The 15,930-nt window shown below is 44.5% G+C and overlaps 1 protein-coding gene across 2 annotated transcripts in view; it reads right to left on the bottom strand.

The window, feature by feature from the left end:
* ROCK1 (Rho associated coiled-coil containing protein kinase 1) overlaps positions 1-15,930 on the bottom strand; it is a 523,306-nt gene that overhangs the window by 386,395 nt on the left and 120,981 nt on the right. For both annotated transcript variants that reach the window (XM_030212894.1, XM_030212901.1), the window contains 2 exons: positions 11,621-11,758; positions 1,507-1,682 (listed from right to left, as the gene is read on the bottom strand). In XM_030212894.1, the coding sequence (XP_030068754.1) occupies positions 1,507-1,682; positions 11,621-11,758 (314 nt within the window). The remainder of the gene's footprint in view (positions 1-1,506; positions 1,683-11,620; positions 11,759-15,930) is intronic.

The raw sequence follows: 15,930 nt of genomic DNA, 5'->3' as shown, positions 1-15,930 counted from the left end.
GAAAAAGAAAGGAAACTTTAAAGGATGAAGAAAAACTAAGAAATAAAGGAAAAATATCTTTTTTTTTTTAATTTTTATATCTAAGTAGAAAACTTAAACCAAAGAAGAAAAAGAGGGAGTGATAAATGATAAATAGATCACCTGAGCCAAAAAAGGAGCGTAATCAAAAAAAGAGAACTCTCCAGACCGCGGATCAAAAAGAACTGAGTAAGGGCACGCTTGCGTCGCGGGCAGGAAGCCGTTCACGCTTGCACAGTGCGTTTGGCCCACGCAACGGAACGTTCTAGAGACTTCTTTTTGCTTTGAAATTTTGTTCCAGTCTCCTGGGCCGACGCAGAGGACAACCCATCAGTGAGAATATTGAGCCTGCTTGTCCTCGGAGAATAATCTACTTTCTGAAATCTTTCTCTAAAGGTGGTACAGCTGATTATTTCCATAACTGAGCAGAATTGTTCTGCCTGCAGTAAAAATATACATCAGCAAAAAATGTATCTCTTCGGGGATCCCTGGGGTTCTATAACATAGTAACATAGTAGGCAGCAATCCGCCTGAGTGGGGCATGATAGGTAAGAAATTATTAATCTCCTGGATCAACACCTGCCAAAAGGTCTGCACCACTGAACATGACCACCATCCCTGCATTTGCGCTAGCTCTGAGGGGACCCTGTGTTATATATTCGAACCACTTTTACAAGGGTAAAGTACCACTGATAAAACATCTTGTACCCATTTTCTACCAGTGGAGTTGCTATTAATATCTTGAATAAATTTTTGAAAATCTTAGTCCACTGGAGTGGAGTGTAAGTCTGTGACAGACTATCTTCCCATTTTGCAGTATATCTTTGGACAGGGGCCTCATCTTTTAATAATACTCGATACAGTCTCGTTATACCCCCCCTACCTATACCAGAAATCACAGCCAGCTCCAAAGAGGTGTCAGCCAAAGCTAGCTCTGCGCAATAAAAAGTCTCTGAGCTGTAAATAACAAAAATGGTTCCCTGTGAGTAACCTGAATACCTCCCGAGTTCAGAGAAGAAGGTCACCCTCCACCCATATCTGACCCAGTGTTTGCAGGCCTTGGATACCCCAACATGTATAGGTTGTATCAAGGAGCCCCGGGGTGAATTTACCAGCATACTGTATAGGGGTAGTTAAATATTGTCTCTGTGTACAAAAATGTTCTGTATTGTCACTCACAAGGATAAAGGAGCTCCCAAGATAGGGCTTGTGGTTGCCAATATCTCTTTCAAGTATGAAATGGGGATACAGGGCAAAGCCCATAGTGGAGTAGATTCATTGTAAATAAATATTAAATGAAATAAAATTTAATTGAAATCTGCAGAAAAAAGCTTAACAAATCAAACCCATAGTCAAACCAGACAGGTAGATCATTTTAGCGTTGGGTAATAATTAAAATTGGCTTTTTGTTTTTTAGTTTCTCTTCAAAATAGCACACATCACAAACCCAGTTAATATAACAATTATTATAACAACTAATCAACATACCTGTGAATAAAGCCCATTGAATGGATTGCATTCAATGCAAGAACAACTTCTGCTGTGTAAAACCTGGCCCATTTTTCAGGCACATCATAGTTGCTCATTAAATTCACAAGATCCCCACCAGGCATGTATTCCATCACCATATAAAGATAACGATCATCTTGGAATGCATAAAATAACTAACAAAAAGGCAGAAGTTGAGTTTCAGTTAGGTACACACTGTATTTTTGTTTTTACTGTACAATTTAAATGGAAATTTGTTTTATTACTATACTATTGAACTAATAAACAACTATATGACTTTTCATGTTCTAAGTATTATAAATAGGGCTGTGTTTCAGTATAAGTGCAAACTACTATCCTCAAACAAACCTCTCCACCTTTTAATCAATTTTATAAAGCAATTAATGTGCAACAGAACTATAAATGAAGTATAGTACACTTATGCAGCCTCTGTTGTTATCAGGTCACCCCCTCACTGACGGCCAGCGTTTTGAAAGTGCTGTTTCAAGGTCGGGGTGTCTAAAAACTACTACTACTACTAAACATTTCTAAAGCGCTACTAGGGTTACACAGCGCTGTACAATTTAACATAGAAGGACAGTCCCTGCTCAAAGAGCTTACAATCTAATGGACAAATATACAGTCAGTCAAGTAGGGGCAGTCAAATTGGGGCAGTCTAGATTTCCTGAAAGGTATAAAGGTTAGGTGCCAAAGGCAACATTGAAGAGGTGGGCTTTGAGCAAGGATTTGAAGATGGATAGGGATGGTGCTTGGCGTAGGGGCTCAGGAAGTTGGAAGTTGATTCCAAGCATAGGGTGAGGCGAGGCAGAATGGGCGGAGCCTGGAGTTGGCGGTGGTGGAGAAGGGTACTTGTCCTGTGAGCGGAGCTTTCAGGCGGGAACGTAAGGGGAGATGAGGGTAGAGAGGTAATGAGGGGCTGCAGACTGAGTGCATTTGTAGGTGAGAAGGAGAAGCTTGAACTGTATGCGGTATCTGATCGGAAGCCTGTGAAGCGACCTGAGGAGAGGGGTGATATGAGTATATCGGTTCAGGTGGAATATAAGACGTGCAGCAGAGTTCTGAACGGATTGAAGGGGGGATAGATGGCTAAGTGGGAGGCCAGTGAGGAGTAGGTTGCAGTAGTCAAGGCGGGAGGTAATGAGAGCGTGGATGAGAGTTCGGGTGGTGTGCTCAGAGAGGAAAGGGCGAATTTTGCTGATGTTAAAGAGGAAGAAGCGACAGGTCTTGGCTGTCTGCTGGATATGCGCAGAGAATGAGAGGAAGGAGTCGAAGATGACTCCGAGGTTGCGGGCAGATGAGACGGGGAGGATGAGGGCGTTATCAACTGAGATCGAGAGCGGAGGAAGAGGAGAAGTGGGTTTTGGTGGAAAGACGATAAGCTCGGTCTTGGCCATGTTCAGTTTCAGGTGGCGGTTGGACATCCATGCAGCAATGTCGGATAAACAGGCCGATACCTTGGCCTGGGTCTCTGCGGTGATGTCTGGTGTGGAGAGATACAGCTGGGTGTCATCAGCATAGAGATGATACTGGAAGCCATGAGATGAGATCAGTGAGCCCAGGGAAGAGGTGTAGATTGAAAAAAGATGGGGTCCAAGGACAGATCCCTGGGGAACTCCAACAGAGAGCGGGATGGGGATGGAGGAAGATCCATGAGAGTGTACTCTGAAGGTGCGGTGGGAGAGTTAGGAGGAGAACCAGGAGAGGACAGAGCCTTGGAACCCAAATGAGGACAGTGTGGCAAGAAGTAAAGCGGCGGATAGATTGAGGAGGGTAAGGATGGAGTAGTGGCCTCTGGATTTGGCATGGAACAGGTCATTACAGACTTTAGAGAGTGCTGTTTCTGTCGAGTGTAGAGGGCGAAAACCGGATTGAAGTGGATCGAGGATGGCCTGAGAGGAGAGGAAATCAAGGCAGCGGCTGTGAACGGCGGCGCGCTCAAGTATTTTGGAGAGGAAGGGTAGGAGGGAGATGGGGCGGTAGTTGGAGGGACAGGTAGGGTCAAGTGATGGTTTTTTGAGGAGAGGTGTGACTACGACGTGCTTGAAGGTGTCAGGGACAGTTGCAGTGAAGAGAGAGAGGTTGAGGATATGACAGATGGAGGGGGTGGTGTTAAGTAAGTTGGTGGGGATGGGATCAGAGGAACAAGTTGTGCATTTCGAGGAGGAAAGAAGGCGGGCGGTTTCCTCCTCGGTGATATCAGGAAAGGAGGAGAAAGAGTTGGTAGGTTGGTTGAGGGAGAGGGTTGAAGAGTGAAGAGGCGGAGGTGGCCTGGTAGTGAATTCAAGGTTGATCTTTTGCACCTTGTTGTAAAGTAAAAAAATTGAAGAATTTAACAGTTAAAGTCAATCTTTCATATCAGAAACTCCAAAAACTTGTTAAACTTACTCCATTAACCATGCTGAACATAGTCCAGCAGCAAACAGACTGGTTTCCACAATCTTAAAAATGGCTGCCAGCCTATTAATAATATGACATCAGATGCGTTCCTTCTAAAAGTGCCAATCACACTGCAGAACATTTTTGAAGTGGTAGTTCCCCTAATTAAATGGCCAATGACAGGGCCTCTAGAAAAAATGACACCACTCAACCTTCACATTCAATGCTTGAGGCTCAACAGAATTTAAACAATAAATCCATTGTTGTTCTTTTTACGAAACACTGGCCATCATTGGTGTGGGGGATGATCCCGATGGCAAGAGATGCTAGATAAGTGCACTATAGTTCATTTATAATTCTGTTGCACATTAATTGCTTTATACAATTGTTTAAGAGGTGGAGAGGTTTTTCTGTTGATGATGAAGAGTTTATTAGCTCCGAGGGTGCTTTTACCTGGAGCTTTTTGAGGCTTTTCCTCCCACCATTTATTATGTATGGAAGAGTGCCTACTATTAAGAGTTTTCTATCAGAATCATATATAATATTGTTTGAGGATAGCAGTTTGTACATATTTAGAAATTTGGAATCATCTTCCTCACCCATTTATTAAATATAGTTGTTTCCATATACGTGGACAAGGAATTTGAATAATATACTATTTTGTACTTTTTTCAATTTACTTTTTTGATCAGTCATGATTTATTTTGATCAAGATCAAACCTTTAAAAAACAAGAACAAACAATCTATACTACAAGCATCCCAATATGAACAATGCAGCTAAAAAAAATACTCTGACATTAAAGATGATCAATTTTGTTGTCATTTATACTCCTATTTTTCTCCCCACATCTAAATGGCTATCTAAACCAAGACAATTATTTACAGAGAAACCCACCAGACCAGAACATCTTCAATTTGCAAACACAAGATTGCTCTACTGCAACAATAAATTGTCCTAGAAAAGTCATGTGCCATTAATGGATTCCACGTCCCTTTATCGTCCATCTGTTTTATTCCACTCTCATCAATGTTTGCATTTGAAGCATGACTCAAGCAATATGAACAACAGGTAACAGTCAGCTTAAGAAACAAGACCTAAGGTTCCTTTACAAAGCGTTGTTCCCAGATGACTGTTAAGTACCTCTTATTAAAGTTCACTGTTTTATAAAAACATACCTGACTTTTCATTATTTAATGTTCCATAACTTTAAAAACTCTTTACAAGAGGCTACTACAGCACTAAAATACCAAAATGTGTCAGTGTTCTGATGCTTAATTTGCCTTTTACCATAGACCCCAAATTCCATAACTGCCAAAGTTCATCTGTTTCATTGCCAGATGGTGGGCTCTGAAGAGTATCTCGTGTGTATACTTGTGCTGTGGTGAGGTTCATCAGCAACAATAATAGTGCCCCCAAACAGGCTTTTCAATGAGAAATATAAACTTAGCTATCATCTCAGCATATAATTCATCTCTTTCCCTCCAACAATACAAGTGGTTACAGTCAAAACATTAAATCTTACAACAGCCCTACATCTTCTTTCAGGCTCCAATATAATTCCTTTTATGGCTTTATGAAACTTTTCTGAAGACTGACTGTTCATCTGGCAATCCAAGAGGTGCTACTATAACCCACAGGCAAAGATGTAAAAATTCCAGTCTTTAATCAAGGAACAATGAGTTGTTAAACTATTGTCTTCTTCAATGTAGGAGAATGAGATAATTAGTGCCAGCTGCCATACATATTGTAAACAGAGTGATGAAAACAAATATAAAAAATGTCAGACAACACTCATGTCATCCTTCTAATCTAAAAAGAAAGAAATATACAAGGAATTAAGAACTATCATTATTCTTCATAATATATAAAGGGAAGAAAGTTGACTCTGGAAGCGCAGCTTGCGCGTCTCTGGTAGGAATAATCTGCCAACCTGAGTGTCGAACCGCAACCCCAGGTATTCCAAGGACTGCGATGGAGAGAGGTGACACTTCTGAATGTTGATCACCCACCCCAAGGAACGTAGCAGGCAAAGTACCTTGGATGTGGCCCAGGCACTTTCCTCGTGAGAGGGTGCACGGATGAGTCAATCGTCTAGATACGGATGCACCTGAATGCCCTGAGATTGCAAGTAGGCGGCAACAACTCCCATAACCTTGGTACGAGGAGCTGTCGCCAGCCCGAAGGGCATGGCCTTAAACTGGTAATGCTCACCAAGTACCGCAAAGCAGAGGAAACGCTGATGAGGTGGCCAAATGGGAATTAGGCGGTGAGAGTCTGCTAGGTACGGATGGGGAGAGGGATCTTGGGGTGATCTGAGGATCTGAAGGCGATGAAACAGTGTGACAAGGCGGTGGCTGTAGCTAGAAGGTTACTAGGCTGTATAGAGAGAGGTGTAACCAGCAGAAGAAAAGAGGTGTTGATGCCCCTGTACAAGTCGTTGGTGAGGCCCCACCTGGAGTATTGTGTTCAGTTTTGGAGGCCGTATTTTGCTAAGGATGTAAAAAGAATTGAAGCAGTGCAAAGAAAAGCTACGAGAATGGTATGGGATTTGCGTTACATGACGTATGAGGAGAGACTTGTGGACCTGAACATGTATACCCTGGAGGAAAGGAGGAACAGGGGTGATATGATACAGACGTTCAAATATTTGAAAGGTATTAATCCGCAAACAAACCTTTTCCGGAGATGGGAAGGCGGTAGAACGAGAGGGCATGAACTGAGATTGAAGGGGGGCAGACTCAAGAAGAATGTCAGGAAGTATTTTTTCACGGAGAGGGTGGTGGATGCTTGGAATGCCTCTCGCGGGAGGTGGTGGAGATGAAAACGGAAACAGAATTCAAACATGCGTGGGATAAACATAAAGGAATCCTGTGCAGAAGGAAGGGATCCTCAGGAGCTTAGCCTAGAATGGGTGGCAGAGCTGGTGATTGGGAGGCGGGGCTAGTGCTGGGCAGACTTATACGGTCTGTGCCGGGGCTGGTGGATGGGCGGCGGGGATAGTGCTGGGCAGACTTATACGGTCTGTGCCAGAGCCAGTGGTGGGAGGCAGGGATAGTGCTGGGCAGACTTATACGGTCTATGCCAGAGCTGGTGGTGGGAGGCGGGATTGGTAGTTGGGAGGCGGGGATAGGGCTGGCCAGACTTATACGGTCTGTGCCCTGAAGAGGACAGTACAAATAAAAAAAAGTAGCACATATGAATTTATCTTCTTGGGCAGACTAGATGGACCGTGCAGGTCTTTTTCTGCCGTCATCTACTATGTTTACTATGAAGATATGCCTCCTTGTGGTCGAAGGCAGTCAAATACTCTCCTAGCTGCACCGCTGCCATAATCGAGCGCCAGCTTTCCATCCGAAAGTGACAGACTCTGAGGGCCCTGTTTACTGACTTGAAGTTGATAACAGGGGGGGGGAACACGCCACCCTTCTTGGGCACCATGAAGTAAATGGAGTAACGACCCTGGCCAAGCTCGGCAGGTGGAACTGGCCGCACGGCTCCCAGCTGCAAAAACTCAGTTTCCTGACCTGCTGCCTGCTTGGCTACATCTTTGCATGGAGACACCAAAAAAAGTCTGCCAAGGGACAGGCGAATTTGAGCTTGTAATCTTCCTGAATAACCTCCAGGACAAATTCGTCTTATACTGGCCCACTCCTCCCAAAAAATGGTATAGCCGTCCCCCGATTGCAGGAAGGAGATGGGCCAGGGCCCCATCATTGCGTGCCTCTGGTACCCTGCTGCCAGTGGTGTGCTGGAGCCGGCTCGCAAGAGCCGGTTGTTAAATTTTCTTCCGACTTGCAAGCCGGTTGTTAAAAAGCACGAGCCGTCTCTCCTCCCTCCCTCCAGATCCGGTCCCTCACCGACCTGACTCTGAGTCACCCTGCCTTATCCTTCGAATTCTTCTGGGCAGGCAGCCTTGCCTGCCCGCTGCCAGCGCTGACTCTCCCTCGCTGCCGGTTCGCGCTTTAAAAATGGCCACCGAGACTTCCAGAGGCGGCCTCGCGAGACTTCTGCTGAAGTCTTGGAGGCCGCCCTTGTAAGTCTCGGCGGCCATTCTGAAGCGCGATCAGGCAGCGGGGGAGAGTCAGCGCTGGCAGCGGGCAGGCAAGACTGTCTGCCCCGAAGAATTCGAAGGACAAGGCAGGGTGACTCAGAGTCAGGTCGGTGAGGGGCCGGATCTGGAGGGAGGGAGGAGAATTCACTGAACAACTCGGGAGGGGGTGGCAGGGGAGAGAAGGGAGTCGCTGGGCATGGGTGGATGGATGGGAGAGAAGGGTCGCTGGGTATGGGTGCATGCAGGGCAGGGGAGAGGAGGGTCACTGATGGACATGGGTGCATGCAGGGCAGGGGAGAGGGTCGCTGGGCATGGGTGCATGCAGGGCAGGGGGAGGTAAGGGTCGCTGGACATGGGTGCATGCAGGGCAGGGGGAGGTAAGGGTCGCTGGACATGGGTGCATGCAGGGCAGGGGGAGAGAAGGGTCGCTGGACATGGGTGGATGGAGGGCAGGGGAGAGGAGGGGAGAGAGAAGAAATGCTGGACATGGATGGAAAGGAGGGAAGAGTGAAGAAGGATATGAGATGAGGGAAAAGGAAGAGAGGAAAAAAACTACACATGGATGAAAAAAATAGCCAGACGCTGAGGACCAGAAATGAAGAAGAAAAGAGGAAAGGAAACAAATAAATGGAAAGGAAGCCCTGGAAACGGAGTTAAGAGGACAGATAGCAGCAGAATCGGATACTGGGCCAGCATGATCAGAAAAACAGTCACCAGACAACAAAGGTAGAAAAAAATCATTTTATTTTCATTATAGTGTTTGGAATATGTTCACTTTGAGAATCAGGTGCTCAACATTAAAAGTTTATATTTATTTACTTATTTATGGCATTTTATCGCACATTAAACATGAATTAGATTGGAACCTGGGATCATTTAATTTTTTTTTTTCCTGGAGTAATGCATTGCCACCCCCCCCCCCCCCCAGGCTCTCTCCCCGGCTATAGCCAGCTCTGCAATTTGGAAGGGCGCAGTGGGAGACCAGGGAGAGAGCCTGTTGTTAAACATTTACCAGCACACCACTGCCTGCTGCCCCCATGAAACAGAGGGGGTGGGTCAACGGTCCCCTGAAAGGGCTACTGCTGGAAGCAAGGCCTCTCAAAAGAACAAGACCGAACTGGTTTGTAGCGCTTGGCCTCCCGGAACTGGGGGCGGACCGAGCGTGAACTTGTCTTATGCTTGTCTTCTGGCAGTCGCTGGCCCTTAGCGTCCCCGAGCTCCTTCACAACCTTTGCGAGATACTCACCAAAGAGGAGCTTGCCTCTAAAGGGCAAGCGAGCCAAGCGAGACTTAGAGGCGACATCCGCCGCCCAGTGCCTCGACCAAACCCAACGATGGATGGTAACCGTCAAGAAAACTTCCTTGGCTGAGGCACGTAGGATATCGTAAAGCAAATCTGCCAGGTACGCCAGGCATGATTCCAAGGCCGGCAGATAGTCAAACAGCTCGTCTGCAGAGGAAGCCTTCTGAACCCAGGAGAGGCAAGCTCTTGCTGTGTACAACCTGCAAACAGAGGCCTGAAGGCATAAGGACGCAACCTCAACGGCTGACTTAAGGGAGGGCTCCAGCTTACATTCCTGGGGGTCCCGAAGGGCTGTGCCTCCCTCCACTGGCAACGTGGTCTTCTTTGTGACCGCCGTAATTAAAGAATCCGGAGCTGGCATCCTTAAGGAGTCCACATCCTCCGGACGCAGGGGATAAAGTCTCTCCATTGCCCGTACCACCCTAAGGCCGGCGATGGGTGTGTCCCACTGCATTGCAATCAGCACCTTCATAGCTTCATGAATGTTAAAGGCTCTAGAGGGGCCCTTGGTCCCCGTCATAATGGAGGGAGCAGCAGTCGTCGAAAGAGCAGCATCTGGAGAAGAAATACTTAAAACCTCCAGAGCCTGAACAATGAGAGATGGGAGTTCCTCCTCATGGAACAGCCATACCGCTGTCGGATCATCCCTTTCTCCTGATGGCAACTCCCCCTCCTCCAGCACCTCCGAAGCAGCCTGCAGGGAATACCCTGAAAGATGTTCCCCCCCCCCCTCTGTGTCACAGGGGCCAGAAAACTCATCCCCAATGCCCAGAGGCTCCAACTGCAGCCTTTTTGGGAAAATAGAGGATACAACAGGCTGGGAACCCTGAGGCAACGCCAACATGTCAGCCGCTGCAGGCTCTCTTGCACTTTTCAATTGAAAAGCCCTGAGCATTAATAGCACGAACTCCAGGAGAAACCGAACACGAGCCAGCCATAGCTCCCCCCCCCCCCCCCCCCAAGCCTACCGGTAGGGCGCTATGATTTCCCTCTGTCCCGGGACTCACCACATGGGAAGATGAAAAATGGCGCCGGACGAGGCATGCGCTGAAACCCAAGGCAGTGTTGGCCATATCTAAGCCTTCCCTCGTCAGCGCTTGAGACGAGGGATCCAGCAGCTATCTGCCCTGAGAACCGAGCTTAACACATACTTCACAGGCTCCTGACGCTGTTCTGTGGTTCTCACACCGCAAGCACTGCTTTGCCAACTCAAGACGGCGCTGATATGCTCGACCCCCAAACTCAGCCCTCCCACGCGCTGAAAACTTGGCCCCGGCCCAGCATTCCAGAAGTAGGTCTGAGGAAAAGAAGTTATTTCACGGCCCCAAACGCACTGTTTCTTTTATTTTTTACATTACAGAAGAGGCAGGAGAGAACTGGAGCCAGCACCCTCAGACCCTGCATCCCTTGACAAGGAAATCTGGGATACTGGTAGGGGAAAGGGAAAGGGAAAGGGAAATGGGACTTGATATACCGCCATTCTGAGGTTTTTGCCAACTACATTCAAAGCGGTATACATATATTCAGGTACTTATTTTGTACCAGGGGCAATGGAGGGTTAAGTGACTTGCCCAGAGTCACAAGGAGCTGCAGAGGGAATTGAACTCAGTTCCCCAGGATCCAAGTCCACTGCACTAACCACTAGGCTGCTACTCCCCTCCGCTAGGGGAGGTAGGGAGGGACCTGGCACCACCAGATATATCCCTAGCTAGAATTCAGCTCCTCAACCCCCACGACAGGCTCAACAGCACCCGAGGGAATGGGATAGGAGCCAGATCACTACAGAGCTGCACTGGTATGACCCTCCACCTGCTAGATAGAGAGAATACTGAGGTTAAGCTGGCTGCACATGACCACATATAGCAAACCTCGTAGTTCTCTCTAGCTCCACCTGCTGGTTGAGGAACATAACCCACGAGTCTCTGGATTGATCTGTGGGATGAAATGGAAGATCCCAATTTTTGGGCCCAAAAATCTCAGCTTAAAGTCGAGTACATACTATAAGTTGCAAACTAAGGTTTTATTAAATGAAAAGGGGTAAATTAAACAAAATAAATGGCTCATATTTTCCATACCACACTGGACAAGTAGAGGTATAAACAGATTTTAATCAAGCCTAGAGAACATTATTTAATATCTTAATTAGTGTGAAAAAAATTCATATTAAAAACAAAGGAAAAGATGAGAAGATGTATTAAGAAAAAAAATCCCATAAAAATGAAATATGATTTACTGCTAGTTCAGCAATTTAATAAAACATTTATGGAAAATATAACATGAAAACTGAAGTCTACTTCTTAAAAGCATTCTTATGAAAACAGTGCATTTCAAGAATAAAATAATTATAGAGCATAACTATACCTGTACAACCCAAGGACTGCTGGCAAAAGCCATAATGTCACGCTCTTCCCAAAAAAATGCAGAGTCAGACCTTTTTATCATCTCAAATTTGCTCAGGAGTTTCATTGCATATACTTTTCTTGTAGCTTTGTGTCTAACCTATAAATAAAAATTTGAACTATAAATTATCAACCTTGTATTTTGAAATTTAGTTAATCTTCTAGAATACCAATTTAAGGTGAACAGATTTTATTCAAATGTTTTAATCTAATGCTTAAAGAATAAAACTATATCAATGTTTTCTCAAGGTGCATTTCTAAAAAGCTCATGAGAGACAAGGCTAAACAATTCCAAGTGGGTGAATAGCATTTCAGAAAACATCTTAGAAAGAGAAACAACTTACTTCAAAAACTATGTAACACTGATTTCGATGCACACAAAACATCAAGTTTCCTCCCCAACATCAACAATTGTGAACAAATTGCTCTTCAAAATTTGCCATATACAGACATGCTATCATGGGAGCCACTGTGGCCCCCATTGCTATACCATGGGTCTGTATGAAATATTGCTCTTCAAAATGAAAATAATTCTGTTTAACAACAATCTTAGCAATGTGATTTAACAAATTGATCTTCTCCATTGATAAATCCATCTGATTCAATTTTGTTTCTATAAGAGCAATAGCATTTTGATGGGGAATTTTAGTATAGAGAGAAACCACATCCAAAGATATCAATGTAACCGGTTTGTTCGCAATCTCCATAGTCTGTAATATTTCAATTACGTATTTTGAACCTCTCACAAGTGAATCGATGTTATGAATCAAAGGTTGTTCATAACTGTCGGTTCAGTTCCCACATTAAAATATGGGAAAGGTTTATTGATGACTTTTTTTTGGTATGAACTGGAGACAGTGCTGAACTAAGAAAATTTTTTTGTTATATTAACAATTGCGACAGATACATCACATTTGAATCAACAGTGGGTGGATTTTCGATCAATTATTTAGATATAACAATAACATATCATAATAAATTTGAAAAAACAGTATTTCGTAAGTCTACTGACACCAATACATTGTTATATTTTCAAAGTTTCCACCCAAGAACTGTAAGGATGGGTATTCCAGTTGGACAATTTTTAAGAGTGAGGAGACTTTGTGGCACAAAGGATAAATTTGAAACAGAAGCAAACAAACTATATAACTATCACGAACATTCCTGAATCTCCACTATCCAAACTGTAAGGGACTGAAATACAAATTAACATATTACTACTACTACTTAACATTTCTAGAGCGCTACTAGGGTTACGCAGCGCTGTACAAAATAAACAAAGAAGGACGGTCCCCGCTCAAAGGCGCTTACAATCTAAGTAACGAAATGTCAAGATGGGCAGTCTAGGTTTCCTGGGCAGAGGTGTAGAGGTTAGGTGCCGAAGGCGACATTGAAGAGGTGGGCTTTAAGCAGAGATTTGAAGATGGGCAGGGAGGGGGCTTGGCGTATTGGCTCGGGGAGTTTGTTCCAAGCGTGGGGTGAGGCGAGGGAAAAAGGACGGAGTCTGGAGTTGGTGGAGAAGGGTACTGAAAGGAGGGATTTGTTTTGAAAGCGGAGGGTACGGGTAGGAACGTAAGGGGAGATGAGGGTTGAGAGGTAAGGAAGGGCTGTAGATCGAGTACATTTGTAGGTTAGTAGCAGAAGCTTGAATTGAATGCGGTACCTGATCGGAAGCCAATGAAGTGACTTGAGGAGAGGGGTGGTATGAGTGTATCGGTTCAGGCGGAAGATAAGACGTGCGGCAGAGTTCTGAACGGACTGAAGGGGGGATAGGTGGCTAAGTGGGAGACCAGTGAGGAGCAGGTTGCAGTAGTCAAGGCGAGAGGTAACGAGGGAGTGGATGAGAGTTCGGGTGGTGTGCTCAGAGAGGAAAGGGCGGATTTTGCTAATGTTATAGAGGAAGAAGCGACAGGTCTTGGCTATCTGCTGGATGTGCGCAGAGAAGGAGAGGGAGGAGTCGAAGATGACACCGAGGTTGCAGGCAGAAGAGACGGGGACAATGAGGGTGTTGTCAACATATGCATCCAGCTTGTCTTACATGTGCACGCAAATTTGGAATGAATTACCAAAATCCATAAAAATAACACACGACATCATGACCTTCCGTAAACTATTGAAAACGTATTTATTTAAGAAAGCATACAATAGCAACTCCTCATAAATTCAAATTAACAAAATGCAATTATACAACACATATTCTCTATATCTCAACTGTACTGCTTCTTGATTTCCAGTTTAATGATCCTAATTGTTCAAGCTATTTTTTGTCATGATTGAAGTTTAACCTATTACCTTTAGCTCTTATCATAGGACGAACTTTCCTTTTGTAACCTAACCTAATCTGTCCCTTTGCCCCAACTATGCATTTTTCCTATCCGGAACTGGTAATCACTACTTGCAGAATTATGTAAGCCACACTGAGCCTGCAAATAGGTGGGAAAATGTGGGATACAAATGTTATAAATAAATAAAACTGTTTCCAAGCCCGGGGCTATCCCCCGAAAAAAGTTAAAAATGCCCTAAAAAGGGCGTCTAATACACACCAACATTGGTTACATAAACCGAAGTAGAAACAAACAAATCAACAGGATACATTCATGTGTATATTGCCATACTCTACCCAAACGGGACATGTGAAAAACATAATTAGAAAGCATTGGCCGATATTGTCCCTACTTAACTTCAAAGAAAATCCGATGTTCGCATGCACAAGAGCTAAGAAATGGGAGAATTGTTACAGCAACAACCTGGGACATATGATAGACAACACAAATCAGAGGGAAGAGGACATAGACCATGCACAAAATGCGTGTACTGTCAATATATATGGCAGACAGATACAGTAATACACCCCAAGACGGGAAGACCATATTGGGTTAATGTTAACACGAGCTGCGAGTCAACACAAGTTGTATATGGCATAATTTGTCCATGTAAGAAATGGTACATTGGACACACAACTAGAAAAATAAAACAGAGAATAGCAGAACACATCAGCGATCAGCAGGTTAAAAAGAAAGAAGCCCCTCTGGTTGAACACTGGGACAATATGAATCATAACTTACAAGATCTTAAATATACAGTTTTGATTCAGATTAAGTTACCATATGGGGGGGATATAACTAGAGTTCTGAAACACCGAGAACAAAAATTAATTTTCCAATGGGACACAGTGAAACCACGCGGTTTGAACCGCGAGACTGAATGGCTGCATGAGTGATAGCTAATAAGCACATGTTTACAGCTGTCTATAAAAGAAGGGCGCATGCGCCGGCGTTTTCGTCGGTTAGTCTTGAGAGGGGAAGATGTTCATCTCCAGGTACGCTATGAATATAGAGCAATAACAGTTTGAATATAGTGACGAAGAAGTAAGGATTGGATAATGAAAGTAATATGTACATAGAGAGAGGAGCTCAACAGAGAATTAGGAAAAAATAATCTCTCTCTATATAAAAGGCAACACCAACGTTCTATGAAGCATCCAGCCGGAAGTGTGAAGGGGGCGAGATATCCGGTTTCCCTATGAGTGTCTGCCCGCCCTCTCTGTAACACAGTCAGTGAAGGAAAACAGCAGAGCACGAAATCAAATCGCTGGCTCTGTAACAGTGAAGGACTCCGAGGGGGGAGGGGAGAGAGGCCAGGGACACACACACTCCCACATGCACACAGAAGAAAACATTGCTAGCCCCCGTTTCATTTGCATCAGAAACGGGGCTTTTTTACTAGTATGTTTATATTTGTATTCCAGACAACTGGATATAAAGGGGCTTGGCTCCAATCCAGACTTTTGGTTCTCCTGAGGACGCAAACACCTTGCGAAACATAGCTTGTGCTGAGAACAAGAGAGACTGAACACAAGAGAATGTGGATGAGACAAGGACTCATTTAATGATTTTATTCACAACATGCTGAGCACATTTGCACGTTAAACAGTTACTCCGGAGGCATAGTTACAGCAATATCTGCACTAGCATGAAGCAAGAACGACTTTAAGATAAGTGCCTGATTGATTTATTAATTACACAAGAACAGTGCAATTATTAACTATACCATTGCGAAAAAGATATAAATTAAGGAAACATCAGGAGGAAGGAAGGGATATAGTGCAGTGATGTTGTTTTCTATATATTACCAAGAGCATTTTATGTCGGGAGTAAGGGAAAATTAGGTTCTTACCTTGGTAATTTTCTTTCCTTTAGTCATAGCAGATGAAGCCATTACGTATGGGTTATGTCCATCAACCAGCAGGGGAGATAGAGAGCACTCAAACTT

The sequence above is a fragment of the Microcaecilia unicolor genome, chromosome 1 (assembly GCF_901765095.1).
Source record: "Microcaecilia unicolor chromosome 1, aMicUni1.1, whole genome shotgun sequence".
NCBI classification, from domain to species: Eukaryota; Metazoa; Chordata; class Amphibia; order Gymnophiona; family Siphonopidae; genus Microcaecilia; species Microcaecilia unicolor.
The sequence above is the reverse complement of the archived record's forward strand: the minus strand, read 5'-3'. Positions and strand labels throughout refer to the sequence as shown.